The sequence below is a fragment of the Paramisgurnus dabryanus genome, chromosome 12 (assembly GCF_030506205.2).
Source record: "Paramisgurnus dabryanus chromosome 12, PD_genome_1.1, whole genome shotgun sequence".
NCBI classification, from domain to species: Eukaryota; Metazoa; Chordata; class Actinopteri; order Cypriniformes; family Cobitidae; genus Paramisgurnus; species Paramisgurnus dabryanus.
In genome coordinates, this window is record NC_133348.1 from 31583987 (window position 1) to 31602139 (window position 18153).

General features: G+C 38.2%; 1 protein-coding gene across 3 annotated transcripts; it reads right to left on the reverse strand.

Annotated features, from left to right (window-relative positions):
- Positions 1–1224: 1224 nt before the first annotated feature.
- Positions 1225–12550, reverse strand: LOC135750020 (NLR family CARD domain-containing protein 3-like). 3 transcript variants are annotated; one of them, XM_065268774.2, is made up of 7 exons: positions 12423–12550; positions 11160–11328; positions 6955–8826; positions 4591–4764; positions 3948–4121; positions 2777–2823; positions 1225–2680 (listed from the first exon to the last, which is right to left on the reverse strand). In XM_065268774.2, exons 2-7 carry the CDS (start codon positions 11288–11290, stop codon positions 2145–2147), a joined length of 2934 nt encoding a protein of 977 aa, XP_065124846.1. In that variant the 5' UTR covers positions 11291–11328; positions 12423–12550; the 3' UTR covers positions 1225–2144. The 3 variants fall into 3 exon arrangements, with proteins under 3 accessions (XP_065124846.1, XP_065124847.1, XP_065124848.1); XM_065268775.2 differs by lacking the exon at positions 12423–12550 and adding an exon at positions 12359–12418; XM_065268776.2 differs by lacking the exon at positions 12423–12550 and adding an exon at positions 11554–11715.
- Between the last annotated feature and the right edge of the window lie 5603 nt (positions 12551–18153).

The window sequence follows — 18153 nt, forward strand, 5'->3', positions numbered from 1 at the left end:
TTTGTTACAAAATAAAGCAAAGGGAAACAGGAGTGCATCTTGAGACAAAACAATGGCACTTTAAGGCAGCTCAAACATGCATTTTAGGGTAAGCCGCCCATCGTGTTTGAAGTTTCTGTTTCTTGATAGTTTATCCTAAAAGGTGTAGCAAAATGTTTTTTGGTAGGACACAGCAAGCTCAAGTTCTTAAAATGAATACTGAAAATATAATTTTTTTCCCTTATACTGTAGGCACTATATGCATAAAAATGAGCTTAAACCATTTTAAAATAAAATTTTAAAATAATTTCACTCTTTACAGAATCAGCATTGGGTGACATAAAAACAGATCTCATCATGTAAGATATGTCATTAAATTTAACAACGATCAGTTAACATCACATTTCAGATATAAAAAACTTTTTTTTGTAATCAAAAAGTTTCACAGATTGAAATCAAATGTAATTTTGGGGGAAAGTGAATGAAATTATGAAAACATATGTATGGAGACACAAAACTTGAAATTACTACTTCTCACCTATATACAAAGCATTTAATAGCTAATCTTGCACCTTCATATATACCAGACATTATTCACCATTACACTCCGACCTGGGCTCTAAATATCAGCCACTTCAGCCACGTTTATAGTCATGTTGTTAATATTTAATTGATTTCTTTACTGTACAGTGTCCTTGAGTGTCCAAACAAATCAAATGTATAATAGTATAATAATAATAAAAAGTCTTACAGAAAAATATGTTTATGCTTCCTGTTATAAGCTTCTTGTTATAATATCCGTTGTGTCTCCCTCTGCTGGTCTTCGGTGTCTCTAGTGACTTTTCCCTCAGGACTCTAATTCCCATCATTCACCACTCTGGACTAATCATAGTCACACCTGTTTCCAGTTCACTTATTATCTTGCCTATGTATTCCCTGTTAATTTATTCACTCCATTCTGCATTTCTGAGCTTAATTTCTGTTTACGGCATTGTCTGGTCTTATGCCGCAGTAATTAAAAAAAATTCAGTTTTGCCACACTACTTATTCAAGGGACATACATATTAATATCTGTGAAAGGCGTTCAACATATATGTTTGAATTTTATGTGTATATAATTTATTTTATAAAACGGTTAGTTCCAATCCTTGATTCTGATTGGTTAATAGGTGTGCTTTATTCACGATAAAACACTGCTATGGCCGCTTCACCCAACAGTTCTATTTAATATCACTGCGCCCTTAGCAACACCCTTAGCAACACATAAACATATAATGAGACAAAGTCTGAGAACAGTTTGTTGTTTTTATTTGAGCTTTCATGTTGTTGTTCGCAGTCAGGGACTATTTTTTCTAGCGGAAGGAATGCTTTTATTGATTTAACGGCTGAAGGGGTTGCAGGCACTCCGCTTCGCGTCGTGCCTAACAACGCCCTTCAGCCGATACTTATTCACGATACAGCACAGCCTCTCGTACCTTATTGCTTACTTATACAGGTGGTTAGTGATCACGGATCACAGCTTTGTCCAATACAACACAATAAGCTGCAGCGAAGGCAATAAAGATGCTCAATAGGCTGAACATCCAACACTGTGTTTTTTCACAAAGACCCAATGTTTAGATCCTTGTGCTGTAATATTATAATGTTTACTTAATGTACAATCTAAAATACATATTACATTATACATTACAAAACTTGAGTGTTAAAGCAACACTATGTAGTTTTTTTTTACCTGTAAATAATGTCTCTAAAATTATTTCAGTGATAGAACAACTTTTAACTGGACAAATTGTACTGTTGCTGCAACCTGAGCAGCCTCCTAGCTGCTACAAGCACACTCTGAAAGTGGCGGTGGAGGGTAGGAAACACAGCCCCGCCCCTCCCCCTGCCTGCAGAAGAGTGTCTGATACCAGGCACTGTTGCGCTTTTCAACCACATGGGGGAGCTGTAAGTCATTTTTGCATGGAAACTACATAGTGTTGCTTTAAAGGGCCATGTCCCACTGTAAATCAAGGCAGATGAGCTTAACAAGAAACAACAAAAAATTATTCAACATCTATCACAAAGTCTTATTCAGTTTCTTCAGTCTATGTTAAAGTGTTGCTTTTAAAAATCAAAATAGCTAAATGTTAATAAACATTCCCTCCAATGTTGACGTTATTCCCTCACATCTCACACAGACACACAGAGGAGTCTGAATAAAGTCCAAATCCTGCGCAGAGAGGCTCTGTGAATGTGGAGTTGAATGTGTATATGTGTGTGTATGTTTGTGGGTTTGTGTCTGAGACGCTGTAGAAGGACAAAGCGCCGGCGGTCCAGTCCAGGTAAACTCCTACTTTGTGAGAGTGAGATGAAGGAAGAGGAACGTTTGTGCTTTTCTTATTGTGCCACGCTGAGTAAATTGTGTCACAGCAGTAAAGATTCCAGGATTTCTCATTCAGTCCGAACCTACAGTTGCTGCCTCCTTTCCTGCTGATTCCTTTATAAGTCACTGATATGTGACACCAGCCATTCCAGTCCACTTCCCAATAACAGCGTTCAGACAGACTCTCCTTACACAAAATCTGCTCATAACGCTCAAATCTCTCCAAATGTTCAGGATACGGCTGCTCCGTGTGTACACACGTTATCTTTCGGTTTCCCTCCGACAGAAGGAGACGAATATGTGCTGTGTTTGGATCCGTGGTGAGATCACATGCATCTGTAGATGAGAGGAGACATTAGATTATCTATGACATCACTACATAATCAATATATGTACAAGACCCTGTGTTTTCGTGTTAAAGTGAGAACCTACACTTTCGTAATCCTGGTGTGATCCTGAAGCTCTCCCCGTGGTCCAAGCTACACAGAGAAGAAGATAAAGAAACAAGGAAGGGTAAGACAAAACATAATAACAATCCAATGAAATGTTTATTAACCACATTGTACTAAGCTTTCCAAAGAGGAAAACCAGACAGACACAAGCTATTAAAAGAGTATTTAGTAACTTCCTATTATTAAAGAGGTCATATTTTATTGTTTTGAAATAAGAGACTACGCAAAACTTTCTCCTCAGTTCCAAAAAAAGTGTAAGCCACAAAACAGCATGTCATAATAACTTACTAATGTAAGGGTGATAAATGCATTAACACATGATTAGATGTTCAGTCATGATGATGTAATGCGGAGGAGGTTCCAAACCAGGCATTCCCAAACTTTTCATTTCACACTCACATAAATCCATCTAATCTGTTTTTATATTTTTAAATCAAAATATTACACACATTTATTCTCTTTCGGAAGATAGCAGATTTTATCCTTGTCATTTTATGAATGAAAAGTTGAACTGTAATACCAAAATATGAAACCATTGTCACCAGCCAATAATTGAAGTTATGTAACAATCACTGCAACAATTCATCAGCGTGACCCATCTCATCCTATGTTACAATCCACAAGTGGGTGCCTGCCTCATTAAAACCGATGACAAGGTGAAATAGAGAGGAAGTCCACCAGACTTGTGACATGGGTGACACATCTTCCATTGCACATATTTTCATGAAACCCCATTGTTGTGAAAGAGTAGATGGTTTATTTATAACAAGCTCCCTATTTTATAATTTAAAATACAATTAAGCGCACGCAAGTAAAGTGTCCTATCTGTTTTATGTAAATGCAAGGCTCAAAGTGGGTACTTCAAGCAGCAGTTTTCAACAAAAAAAGAAAAAAAGTTGGCACACCACAGCTTCTTTTAAAATTTTAATATGTTCTTACCACAGATGTCTGATGAAGAGCCATTAGGCTCGAAACGTCACCTGTGGTGAGAACATATTAAAAGTTTTGTTTGGAGCTGTGGTGTGCCAACTTTATTCTCTTTTATGTAAATGCAACAATAAACTCTGCTAACAGATAACTGCCAGCTACTTGGACAACTACCCACCTCACACACGCATTAACCATGTCATAGTCATTTTTGACCAACATACTTGAGTTTGTCCAGTCTGCAGTGTGGATCTCTCAGTAAATCAGAGAGCATCTGAACTCCTGAGTCTCCAGGATGATTGTAGCTCAGATCCAGCTCGATCAGATGTGATGGGTTTGATCTCAGAGCTGAGGCCAGAAAACAACAGCCTTCTTCTGTCACTAAACAGCCAGACAATCTACAGAGAGAGAGAGAGAGAGAGAGAGAGAGAGAGAGAGAGAGAGAGAGAGAGAGAGAGAGAAAGAAAGAAAGAGAGAGAGAAAGACAATTATTTTACACAATGAATCTGCGACTTTTAAAACATGCATTTATTTCACCTTTTTATTAAGTAAGTGTTGCCATAGGATACACGTGACAAAGCTGTGGTGCCTTCAAAGTGCCTTACAAACACACTGGTCCAGCAGCACACAATTTATATTTTAATCGTGCAATAATTGTTTTATCTCAATTATCTTGTCCTGTAGTTTGAATCAAAAATTGAAATTGAAAATCAAAAACGATGAATTGCACAGTGCTAGTAAACATTAATAGTGCTTATTACTTATTATGAAAAGATGGCATTATGTGTACAACTTAACCATTGTGCATCTCGTAAAAACCGCATTATTAAATTCTAATAGATTTTATAAGAGAAAACTATTACATACTTCAGTATCTCCAGTTTACAGTGCGGACTCTCCAGTCCAGTACAGAGGATCTTTACTCCTGAATCCTGCAGGTCATTGTTACTCAGATCCAGTTCTCTCAGCCTAGAGTTTGATGAACGTAATGCGGAAGCCACAATTTCACAGGACTGATCTGTAAGATTACAGTCGGCAAACCTAAAGGGTAGCAGAACACAATTTTCAGTATGTTGATCTATGAGAAACGCTAGGCAATTGTAGAAACCCATCTATATACAATAACAGTTATGCAAGTCAACAAATCCACCACTTTGAGAGTTCAAAAAGCAGATATTTCCAATACAAAAGTAACCCCAGTCATGATCCTGTCTCCTTTGTCATAGTTTTCTAGCTTATTGTGATAGGATCATGGCAGTCCTACGTGTTATGTGTGGAAGAACATGGCCATTGTTTGTTGTGGTGTGCCATGTGCTCTCCTGTCTCATCTTCAGCCCCAGCCCCCTTGTTAATTTGCCTTGTTATTTGATTCATGCCTCACACCTGTTGCCCTCATTATTTGGTTCCCTATTTAATGCCCTTGTGTATGCTGTCCTGTGCTAGTTTATCTGTTCATGGCTTTCTTTTACCTGCCTTGTTCTCAGTTGTGTTGCCCCCTCATGGTTTCTTCCCTGTTCTATTATTATAATGAAGTGTTTTGTCCATTTCCTGTCGGTGCCTGGGTTCAGCAAACTGAAAACCCAGCAGACTGCAAAGGACACCTCCCTCTCCGCCCTATGGAGCCGCCAGGCCACTGCAGTACAAGATGCACCATGAGGGTCCAACCGAGACTGAACCACCTGTCCCACTGCCTTCAATCCCGGAGGACCACATCATGGCTGTTGTGCCCCTGGAGGACCCAGTTCCACCCACCGCGACTTCCGAGAGCTGTCACACCAGTTAGCCTTTGCAGGAAATGGGGATGGAGGATTTCTGAGGAGTCCTCATCTGGTACGTCCTCCACAGAGCCAGCCACGGTGGAACACCATTAACCGGCCATGACACCTGTGGCATGACCCAGGAGAAAGAAAAAGTGAAAGGGAGCTTCCGTCCCTTGGCCAAATCCTTCTCCTGTGTCCACCAGAGAGCCACAGCCTTCTGCAGCATCTCCTTTGCCAGCTCTCCAGTCAGCTGCAGCCTCCTCATGACTGGCTCTCCATTCAGCTGCAGTCTAACTGTCACCGAATCACCTGTCAGCTATAGCCTCCCCACCACTGTTTTTCCAACAGCTGCAGCCGGCTCTTCAGTCAGTTGCAGTCTCCCTGTCGTTGGATCACCAGTCAGCTGCATCCCCTGTTCCAGTGCACAGTCAGCTGCAGCTCGCGCTGTCTCAGCATTTCCTTCAGCTTCCCATGTACTGCCATCACCCTGTTCCCCAGCCTGCTCCTTATTATTTGATTCATGCCCCATACCTGTTGCCCTCATTATTTGCTTTTTCAGTTAAACTCTGCAGGCCCTCCAGGACAGAGTTTGGACACCCCTGCCCTAAACTTAACCCTAAATCAGGTGTACCCAAACTCGTTCCTGGAGGGCTGGTGTCCTGCAGAGTTTAGCTCCAACTTGCCTCAACACACCTGCCTGGAAGTTTCTAGTATGCAGTGCAAGACCTTAATCAGCTGCCTCAGGTGTGTTCGATTAGGGTTAGAGCTAAACTCTGCCGGACAACGGCCCTCCAGGACCAAGCTTGGGCACCCCTGCCATAAACCCTACATTTAGGTTGCAGCTGTATCCCATCTAGTCAGAACCGCTGTTTTCATCCTAATCCTACCCCCAAACCTAACATCCCCCTAGATTTAACCTGTAACTTTATCCCTTCTAGCCAAAATCACAAAAAATGAGCTTGATCTTCTTCTTGTGGTGGTTATCTGCACAGCCTCTATATTGGATATATCTGGTTTATGAACTCTCAAAGTGGCAGATCCGTTGACTTGCAATATATGAATCTCAGAGCACTTGGGTTTTTGCTAAATATCTTCTTCATTGTTCAACTGAAGAAAAAGTGTCACAAACATACCATGGCCTGAGGGTGTGTAAATAAACAGCTAATTTTCATTTTGGGGTGAACTATCCCTAACTAAGACAGTGGGTGAAACTTTTGTCTGACAAGTGAGGGGGCAAAATTGAATGTTTGGTGATGTTTGAGGCTGTTGTATTTTGACAGACAATTAGCATTACAAATTTTGTGATATTATTTAGTTTTAAACAAAACTACATATCATTATTTCCTATTGTGAAAGTCATGGGGATAATCTTACAAAACAAGAGACCAGTGCTGGACTCAAAAATGTGGCTAGCTAAGATGTCAGATAAGAATCGCATTATAAGAAATATTTATTTCTGTAAGGGACTCACAGTGCTTTCCTGCAGTTTCTCAGAGCTGGTAACAGGTTTCTTCGACCCTCTTCAGATGTGTAGTATTTTTTGGGGTCCAGCTCATCCATCACCTCCTCTGACATCTGAAGTATATAAGCTATGGCTGAGCAATGTGCAGCCGAGATTTGATTTCTTGAATTTCTCTCAGACTTTAGAAACTCTCGAATCTCTCTGTACAGAGTCTGGTCGTTCATTTCAAACAGACAAAGGAACAAATTGATAGATCTGTCAGCTGAGAGACCACATCCATCTTTGATTTTGTTTTTGATGTAGCCAGTAGTTTTCTGGATGATCTTTGTGCTTTCCTCCATGTGTGGCAGTAAACCCTGTAACAATCTTTGATTGGACTCAAGCGAGATACCAAGCAGAAATCTGAGGAAAAGATCCAGGTGTCCATTCTCACACTCCAGGGCTTTCTCTACAGCTCCTTCAAGCAAATTATAAAGTGAATCAAACATCTTCAGTGTCTCGGTTGTGTTTATTAAATAAGAGTAAAACACATAGAAAGCGGCGAGAAACTCCTGAAAGCTTAGATGTATGAAGCAGTAAACTTTCCTCTGATAAATCACAGATTCCTGTTTAAAGATCTCTGTGCAAATCCCAGAATATCGCACTGCCTCAGTGGCATCAATGCCACAATCTCTCAGGTCCTCTTCATAAAACATCACATTGCCCTTCATCAGCTGTTTGAAAGCCAGTTCAGATAGTTTCAGAAGCACTTCTCTGTTGGACTGCAGAAGTTTCTTTGGATCTTTCTCATCTCTCCCATCATACTTCTGACTTCTCACATTTGTTTGGACGTTTAGGAAGTGTATGTACATTTCAGTCAGAGTTTTAGGTATTTCTGATTTGTCATTTTCTTTCAGGATTTTTTGAAGAACAGTGGCTGAGATCCAACAGAAGACCGGTATGTGACACATGATGTGGAGGCTTCTTGATGTTTTAATGTGGGAGATGATTCTGCTGGCTTGATGTTCATCACGGATTCTCTTCCTGAAATACTCCTTCTTCTGAGGATCATTGAATCCCTGGATTTCTGTCACACGGTTTATGCATTCAGGAGGAATCTGATTGGCTGCTGCTGGTCTGGAGGTGATCCAAATATGAGCGGATGGAAGCAGATCTCCTTTTATGAGGTTTGCTATCAAAACAGCCACTGATGATGTCTGAGTAACATTAAAAATATCCACAGAATCTAAAAACTTCAGCTCGATTCTGCTTTCATCCAAACCATCGAAGATGAACACAACTTTACACTCCTCAAAAATCTTTGGGTGCAGATCTTGAAGTTCAGGATGAAAGTCGAGCAGAAGTTTGTGAAGACTGTACTGATCATCTTTAATCAAGTTCAGCGCTCGAAACGGAAGTACAAACATGAAATCAACATCCTGATTGGCTGTTCCCTCTGCCCAATCCAGAATGAACTTCTGCACGGAGACAGTTTTTCCGATTCCAGCGATGCCTTTAGTAAGAACGCTCTTGATTTTGTCTTTCCTACTTTTTATCTCTCTTTTATATTTTGGTTCAGGTAAGGTTTTAAAGATGTCATTGCAGTATATTGGAGTGTCTTGTGAGTGTTGTGTTCTGGCCTTTTTCTCCATGTGTAAAACCTCATGTTCTTCGTTCACTCCTTCACTCTCTCCTTCTATGATGTACAGTTGTGTGTAAATACTGTTCAGGAGGGTTTGATTCTCTTGTTGGATTCCCTCAAATATATTTTTGTTCTTGTTCTTCATGCTGGCCTTGTAAACATCTTTTACTCTCTTTAGAACATAATCATCATCTTCAACTTCATCTTCATCATTATTATCATAATTGCACTGAACCAGTTCCAGATCAATACAATCCTCACTGTAGAGACACAAAATGCATTCAGAACAGTTGTTCAAGGTAAAAATATAAACAAAACAAATAAGTTTACACATGGTAATAACATCAGTAAAGCACTACAGAAAAAAATGTCTGTAACTGTAACCTTGGTTGCCTGAGAAAAGTAATCGAGACATTACATCCATAGCTGGAGCTATAGGGGAAAACCCTAAATTACACCTAAATTACTGAAGCTTTAAGTAAATACCAGTCAGGTGAGAACCAAACAATGAAACACGGCAGCTCATTCCTTATTTACATTGCAAAAGGTAAATACCAAGCCCTTAAGCAACGGACCTAGTTGAGAACATGCTTAGGCACGTTGTATACTCCAATCAGCACCACGATGCCGTGAATGAGAAAATTTATGTTGAGACTGGTAGTCTTACCACCAGTCTTCTAAACAAAGTCACATCACTGCGACACCATGCTAAAGCAACACCTGCCAGACACTGTTCAAGTCCCTCCCCCAGAGGATGTCATTCTTTAACGAATTATGATTGGCTATTTTACTGTAAGGCAGGATTAGAGCAGCCATATTGTTTGTTTATTTATTCTTAACGCCATTCCAGCATCTATGGTTATATTCATGGCAAGAACTAATCCATCTGCAAGTTGATCCACACAAGTTAATCCATATACATGTTGGTGAAGGGGCAATTTGGCATGTTTTTGTGGGAGGAAACCAAAGAACCCAAAGTAAACCCACACGCACACATGAAGAACATGAAAACTCGACACAAAATGGCCTCCTGACCTAGCCACGGCTCAGACCAGAGACACTCTTGCTGTGCTACCCACTGAGTAGCAGTGGCCCGTGACTGCTCATCCGAGGGGCGCTAATTCAAAATAAGTGTTTGTAGTGTCGAGTGTTGCTCGCATTTTTTAAATGTGTGTTTGTTCCGTCATGTGAACCATGTGCATCATGTGTTTTGTCAATAAAGTGCCTGCTGCACACGTGTCAAAACCGTTTATGATAAAAGAGACGCTCACGTTCACAAAATACACGCAAGACACTCCCTTAACAGTAAACTCTGATTACGCATGAGATTATGCGAGTATCTGGCAAACGCAAGGGTCTCTTTTTATCATAAACCCTTTAGATGCATCTGCAGCAGGCACTTATTTTGACAAGACACGTGATGCACACACAATCTCTCGAAGCACAGAACACATATTTTGAAAAAAGGAACCACACACATGACTGGCTACATACATGTTGTGACGAACTTTGCATCAAGCCCCCTCAAAAAAATAAGTCACCGGCCGCCACTGCCACTGAGCCACTGCCACCCGCGGCCATTTTGACTGTTGCAATCTCCCACAATTATAGCAATAGCAGTGAAGCATCTTTGTAATATTGAATATCTTTGTTACCATACAGTGGAAACATGCTATTAGGGGGCTTGTACACCAAGGTGCTTTCCCTGTGGCCGGCGTACATTTTCAGTTTTTTCTAATGGAAGCGCACGCTTATCTTATCAATATCACTTTTCACTCAGCTGACCAATCACTGAGGGAGTGTTATTTAGCGTGCATTATATAACTGGTGTGCTTGGCCAGTGTATTGCATTGACATGGTTCAATAAAGCTTTAGTATTTTAGGTAAAAGAGGATTTTATTCCACATAAAGGAGTTGTGTTGCTGTCAATTGGGGGGGGGGGGAGAAAGCTCTCAGATTCCATCAGGTGGAGTAATTATTGAGTGCGTTTACACGCACAGAATAAGCGAATAACTAATGGGGTAATGAGCAAAAACTACCTGTGCTGACCGGTTTTTGCTTACGCAGTTTATGGGCTTTCCTTGATTAATGAAAACCCTTTTAAACGTTTACATGACCCCACACGTTATAAGTTTATTAAGCATAATCTGTGTAATGGGGCATACACACCAAATGCGAATTCAACTATTTGCGCAAGTAGATTTCATACAAAGTCAATGCAAAGACGCAAACTGGATGGTGTGATTGCAGCAAAAACACGCGCTATTCGACTCAAAAATAGTTGAAAATATTCAACTTAAGCGAACAATTTTCATGACACGAAGTTAAATCCCACGAGTAATCTACAGCGAGTGTGTATGTAGCATTAGACTGTGCATGTTAACGCACTACTGACAAATTTCATTCAGGAGGGAACTAAGATTTTAAATAAATTTAGTTTAAATAAACAAATAAAGCAATCATGTTTGTAAAGTTAATGTACTATTATTAAAATGTATTGAAAATAGAAAAATAAAAGAAAAATATAGGTATATCTTGTACTGCAGAAGTATATATATATATATTATTTGTCTTATTCATTGTACTGTCTTACCGGACTTCAGATGTCACTGCTCTGTCACCGAGATAAGGAGGAAGATATTTATTGAATGTGTCAGTCCTCATGGAGACCCAGCTGGCTGCTGGAGATGATGGTGTCTCCTCTTCTCTTTCATCAAGACTCATTTTAAGGCTACTAGGCCTCAAAAGAGTTGTTGACAGGGCTGTTGATATACAAGGGCTGTATGTCAGAATACTTTTAAGTGAAAAGTCCAGTTACAAAACAGTGTATTATCTCTCTGTTAGTTTTTCCCACTTCAACTCACTTATATCTAAAAACTACCTACAATTACATAATCAAATAACCTATAGGTGTTGTCAATGTAACATTTAGTTTGTCCCTGTGCCAAATGAGTTTAAAACGCGTACACGGTAAAGCCCTGCCCTACCCTCTTCAAAGAGCACACAGCTTGACTGCAGCCTGAAGATCTCCAACTGAATGGGGGCGGGGGTTGAAAAAGACGTGGCTTCCTATTATTGACATGACACATCAATTCATGCCCAAAGCCTCAGCAGTATGCAAAAACAAAATGTGGGAAATACCCAGATGGTCTACTGTTGCGCCGAAATTCCAATCCGATTAACACTTTTCTATCCCGTGAGGCCACAGCAGTTGCCAACCTACAAATGCACGCTTTTTTCATTCATCTAACGTTACTACAGTAACTTATAACGTTAGTTTCTGACGCAACTACATCGCACGCAGACACTCAATATACAGTATGTGCAGTACCAGCTTGAGTTAAATTAGCCTGTCCTCTATCTTAAATGTTTAATATCAGACATTTACCTGACTGAGATACAGGGACAATGCCAACCTGATGGTCTCCTGTCATATTTAGCTGTCCAAATAAACAATTTGAAAAACCACACATGGCATCTAATTCGTCTGGTACTGTACAACAGAAAGTGCAATCCTGTCATATTAAGCGCTTCTCATTAATTTGTTGTGTGGTGTTTTTTTTGTACTGTTCCAGAATACATTTTTGTAATGGTTAACGTTAGATAATTTTAACGCAAATCATTACGAAAATGCAAAATTTCTTAAGTATAATCGTTTCGAGTTTCGCAAGTTTGACTGTCATTTTACTTAACACGTAAATACGAAATGAAACACTGTTATACAAATACAATTTTTCCAAGCACCACATAGCTAATGTAGCGTATACATAACCACTAGTTTAACTTACTTACCGTACGTCGCTTATTTTTCAGGCTCGTGTTTGTATATAAAAATATGCAGTGGACTTTTACTTACTTTCACTTCTGTTGTCTGTTCGCCGATAGCCTCAGTAGATTTGAAGGTCCTGTTCACGCTATTCACCGGTTAGTCTTTTCGGCCACTCCTACTATGAACTAGGAAACCCCTAAACCATTGTTTACAACAACACAGGCACGCGCGTAATACACTTTTTTTTTAAGAACAGACAGCTGTTCACTACAAAAATGATAAGTTAATATTACTTTTATAAAAAAATCCCGTAAATATAAAAAAGAAAAAAAAGAGTTATAAACGCTCTTATATGTTTTGTCTATTTTTGACAAAAAAATTAGAAAAATAGAAAAGACAAGTTAAAAACAGCTTAGGATGGTGTGTTGTTGTTTTAGCTTAGGCAGGCTGGTTTTAGGGGTTTTGGCCAATTTTCCAAACATGGAAATATTTGAAATATAGTTTTTAAGTTATAAAATATACATACATACTTACACACTTTAAAGTATTTATATTCACATCTCAGAAAAGAAAAACTACTTTGTATGTTACAAACCTGTAAACATAACAGGTTTAAAAAGTTAAATTTTAACTGCAAAAATATACTTACAATTGTATATTTTATACATACTATACATTTTATACATCAAAAATATATTTAATTTAGCTATACTTCTGCACCCAGGAGCCAAATCTGATCAGGCTGGGAGGACCAGCTTTAACCAGCTACTTCAATCTTAAACCTGTTATGACCAGCCAACCAGCTAAGCCAACCTTTTAGCCTGGTCAAGCTGGTAAATTAAATGGTCTTCAACCCAACCAGCTAAAATGTGTCCAAAACTCCTTTAAAACCAGCCTGCTGCACCATTTTAACAGCTGAAAACCAGACAGGGAGACCAGGGGTCTCATTTATAAACTGTGCGTATGCACAAAACAGGGCTGGGAATGTGCGTACGCCAGTTCCCACGCAAAGGTTGTGATCTATAAAAAACAAACTTAATGGAAGAATGGGCTTGCATGGTGGGATCTGTGGATGATTCATGTACGCTAGTGTTGTAGTTCTCGTGACCACTTTTTAAAGGTCTTGGTCTCATCTCGGTCTCAGACAAAGAGGACTCAGAATTTTATTTCTAGACCGGTCAAGACCACAACTGATGGCACATCACAATTTTTTTTAAATCATTTTATGCAGTTTATTCAGGTTTTGCATATGATGTTGGCATTATTTAAGTTTCTCCCAATGACAATTTTTCTAATTTTAATACTTAAAACACCTGCATTGTGTTAAGTGGATGGCAAGCCATGGAAAGACAGTTCAGAATAAATGGTTAAGTTGATTTCAGCTCTTTAGTGTTTGTTCACTTTTATTTGCTTATAGACAAAGATAAATTCCCACATATCTCCAATGCCTTTGATTATTTTATCAACTTCTCTGATGGCATACACACACATGTGTAACCTCTGTGTTATGTCTTCTGCCTAATATAATCTCCCGGACACCATCAGGTTTGTGGTAACAGCAGGTTTATTCCACATCTGCATTTATGACAAAGGAAAACAGAGTAGAACAGTCATCTCATGTGGACAAACACCATGCTCTGTCTTAGGGAAAATCCTCCATTGCTTTGAGAATTACCCATACGAACTACTCTTAAAGCTCTAAACAAAAGTAAATTACAGTTTGACACATTGATCGTATAGTGGATTTAAACGTATATAAACAAAATAACATTAAAACACACCAAATGTTCCCTCTTAATCTTACAGGGAGTGAAAAACGTAAAATACTGTATTTACACAGATTTCCTACAGTTACCTTTCCATTTGATGTTATGTTAACAGTTTATGTGTAAACAATCATATAACTTCATTACAATTCAACATACAGGAGGCAGACAAACAACAGAAAATACCTCAATCTTATGTTCAAACATTACAACACTTTATAACAACATATGGTAATATACCTGCATTTATGACAAAGGAAAACAGAGTAGAACAGTCATCTCATGTGGACAAACACCATGCTCTGTCTGGAAAGACAGCATCATGTTAAAGTTAACTAGCTATCAGCTAACCAAATAATTGACTTTATAAAAACATTGTGAAATTAATCAACAACACATATTATACAACCAAAGAAATCTAGCTTAACTTTTACATGCTTTTTAAGTGAGTTTAGTCCACAGACATTCACAGACACATTACCTTAGGGAAAATCCTCCCACAATCCTTCATCATTACTAGCATTCACTGCAGGTACACTTTATGACAGCAGGTGGCACTATAATCCAATTTAGTAGGATTTAACCTGAACCTTTTTAACTATGTTACACATGCACACACACAGACAAAAAGTGCCTAATCATATGCATGTTCCACATTTTTTTTTTGGTCTTGTCTAGGTCTGTCTTGACAACAACACTATGTACGCACACTTGCAGATGATCTGTGATTTATAAAGGGAACATTGCTTTGTTTTATAAGTCTTAATATTTTTTGGCATATGCCATTTTTGGCTTTTGTGCGTATTTTTTTTATTTTTGTAATTTATTTATTTATGGATAGCCCCTTGAGATGCAACATCTCATTTTCAAGAGGGTCCAATACACATAACATAAAACAACAACAGCAACAACAACAGCAAAAACACAATTGCTCAAATAAATTACTAGGCAGCCTACACCAACACCCTGAACCTATAGAGGGGTTGCAAGTTTACAAACATTGCAGGGTGCGCGCGCAACCAAGGGGCAGAAAGACCGATTGGTGAGCTGATCTGCTACTGCAACAACCTTAATTATTGAAGCGTTCTTTAATGTTTGTACATAAATAAGACTTGATTTTAGTTGTATCTGTTTTTCTGTCTTTATTTTTGCAGTGTTACTGTGATACATGTATGAATTATAATTTTATAATTATAATGCTAGTAACGTAATAGTCGCATCTACTGGTATGTTAACATCAGGCACCCAGCACTGACTCTGTTGGTACTATTTTCCACGCAAAAATTCCTTTGCATTTTGACTTACAGACACCGCTACTAGCATACAACACAATGCACGTCTCTTCTTTCTGCCCCTCGGTTGCGCGCGCAACCAGTTAGTGACGTCGCCGTGCAACCCGTCTATAACACAGCATAACCCTGACATGTTTTAACTATCACAATAAACACATCACCTTTACCTCAATACTCAATTGCCTCAGTACACAAATAGACCACATACTACATGAAATTCAAAAAAAAAAAAAAAAAAAAAAAAAGGAGGCTCCACAAAAGAAAGCCCAAGAATAAGTCCACCCAAGTTATATAGGTGAATAAAACAGCTGCATAAAAAAAAAATAATAGAGTAAAATGAAGAGTTATAAGCACCTATTCATTCTAACTCTAATAACATGCACACACATTGTTTAGGTATTGAAAGTAAGACAGCTTAAATCTACGAAAAGATGAAATGGACCTCAAGAACATAGGAAGATTATTCCAATCACTGGAAGCTTTATAATGAAAAGCTTTACGACCTGCTGCTGAAAAAATACCTGGTACGTTAAAGATAACGGACTGCATATCTCTAAGAGGATATAAAGAGCTACGCGGTACCAAGAGTTCTCTCAAGTATGGAGGACAGTCAAAATACACACATTTAAAAATAAAAATGAACCAATGTAAATCCCTTCTTGCGTACGGCTGAAGCCAATTTAATGCAACATACATTATGCAATGATGTGTTTTAAAAGGACATCTAAGAATAAATCTACATAAAGAGTTCAAAACAACATTAAGTGGCTTAAGAACAGCATCACTAGTGGTCATATAAATGATGTCAGCATAGTCAATAATGGGCAGAATCAATTGAGAAATTAACTTTCTATAAAGATCTATAAAGTGTTCTAAGACAACCATATATTCTCTTAGTAATATAGTCAATGTGAGGTTTAAAAGTCAGCTCAGAATCCATCCACAGTCCAAGATATTTAATTTTGTCCAATATGACCATAGAAGAACCATCAGCAAAATACAGTTGTAAGTTAAGTGCACATGGTCTTCTGTGCCTCGTCCCAAAGAGCATACAGCAAGACTTTTCCATATTTAACATTAGGTTGTTACTATGAAGCCATTTTTGAATTATGAAAAAGTCAGTTTGCAAACTCTTCTGGATCAGAAGTATATCAGAGTCAGCAGTATAAATAACGGTATCATCCGCATATAGATGTATATTACACATGGTGCAAATATTTGATAAATCATTGATAAAAATCGAGAACAAAAGGGGTCCTAAAGTGGAGCCTTGAGGAACACCCTTATCAACCAAAAATAATCTGACAATAAACCTTTAAAAGCAACACACTGCCGTCTATTATGAAGATAAGAGTTAAACCACAATAAAGCATTTTGATTCAAACCTATTGCCTGAAGCTTATCTAGAAGAATATAGTGATCAACCATGTCAAAGGCTTTTGAGAGATCAATAAAAATAGCTCCAGTTAGATATCCCTTATCACAGGCAGAGAAAATATCATTGGTGAACTTTAATAAGGCTGTGGTGGTAGAAAAATTGGGCCTAAAGCCAGATTGAAATGGACATAAGATATTATTCCTAATAATAAATTTTGATAATTGATTAAAAATAATTTTCTCAAATATTTTGGCAATGGTACAGATAATAGAAATAGGACGGTAATTATTCATAATAGAAACATCGCCAGATTTAAATAAAGGGATAACTTTTGCACATTTCCAGGTACCAGGAACAGTACAAGTATTCAAAGACAGATTAAACAGGTCCGCAAGTGGAAAAATCAATACATGAGCAGCGAGTTTAATATACCTAGCCTCAATCCCATCCGGACCAGCACTACTATATTCCTTTAGATTAGCTATAGCATTAAATAAGTCATTGTGCATGATTCTGTTAAATGTAAATGAGCCAGGTGTAAAAGAGAAAGTTGAGGCATGATCGTTAATAGGAGAAATAACATGATTAGAATCACCAATTTCAGTAAAATGCTGATTGAAAGCATGAGCAATAAGGGATGGATCAGAGATTGAAACATCATTCACTTTTATTTGGTTAACAGAGGTTTTACTATTCCTATTGAGAACTCGATTCAAATGGTCCCAGAACTGTCTAGGATTTTTAAAATCCTTAAGAAAACAGTCATTGTAGTAACTTGATTTAGCATTTCTAGTTTGAGTCTTACACTGATTCCTAAGAGATTTATAATGATTCCAATCAGGGACAGATTTAGTACAACGATATTTACTCCAAGCCTTATCTCTTTCCTTAAAAAGACTGATTAAATGAGAGCTGATCCAGGGTGAATGCTTCCCTTTGACTCTAATAGTTCTAAAAGGAAAATGCTTATCAATTACTTTAATAAGTTCAGAGTGAAAAAAAGTCCACGCATCTTCCACAAAAGGAATTAGCTGAAACCTATCCCAATTAATAAAAGTTAAGTCCTGTATAAAACAGTCAACATTGGTATTCTTACTTTGCCGTATTTTAATATATTTTGGAGGAAAATTAGCTAGTTTAATTTTCCAAACACAATAGATGACAGAGTGATCACTAAAACAATCGGATAAAACACCAGATTTAACTATCCTTTCCGGATTAGAGACCAATATCAAGTCAAGCAAAGAAGAGGACTTGCTATCCACTCTAGTGGGATCTTTAATAAGCTGTGTGAGGTTAACACTACTAAATAAGTTTTTATCCCCATCGGAAGAACGATTCAACCAGTTGGAGTTAAAGTCACCAAGAATAATCAGTTCTTT

What these genes read in the sequence shown, in the direction of transcription:
- LOC135750020 (XM_065268774.2), bottom strand. Translation starts at nt 11,290, where the DNA reads ATGAGTCTTGATGAAAGAGAAGAGGAGACACCATCATCTCCAGCAGCC. An exon ending in GCAGTGACATCTGAAGTCCG is followed by an intron (nt 8,827 to 11,159) that starts GTAAGACAGTAC and finishes GTGTCTCTACAG; the next exon opens with TGAGGATTGTATTGATCTGG. An exon ending in AGAAACTGCAGGAAAGCACT is followed by an intron (nt 4,765 to 6,954) that starts GTGAGTCCCTTA and finishes GCTACCCTTTAG; the next exon opens with GTTTGCCGACTGTAATCTTA.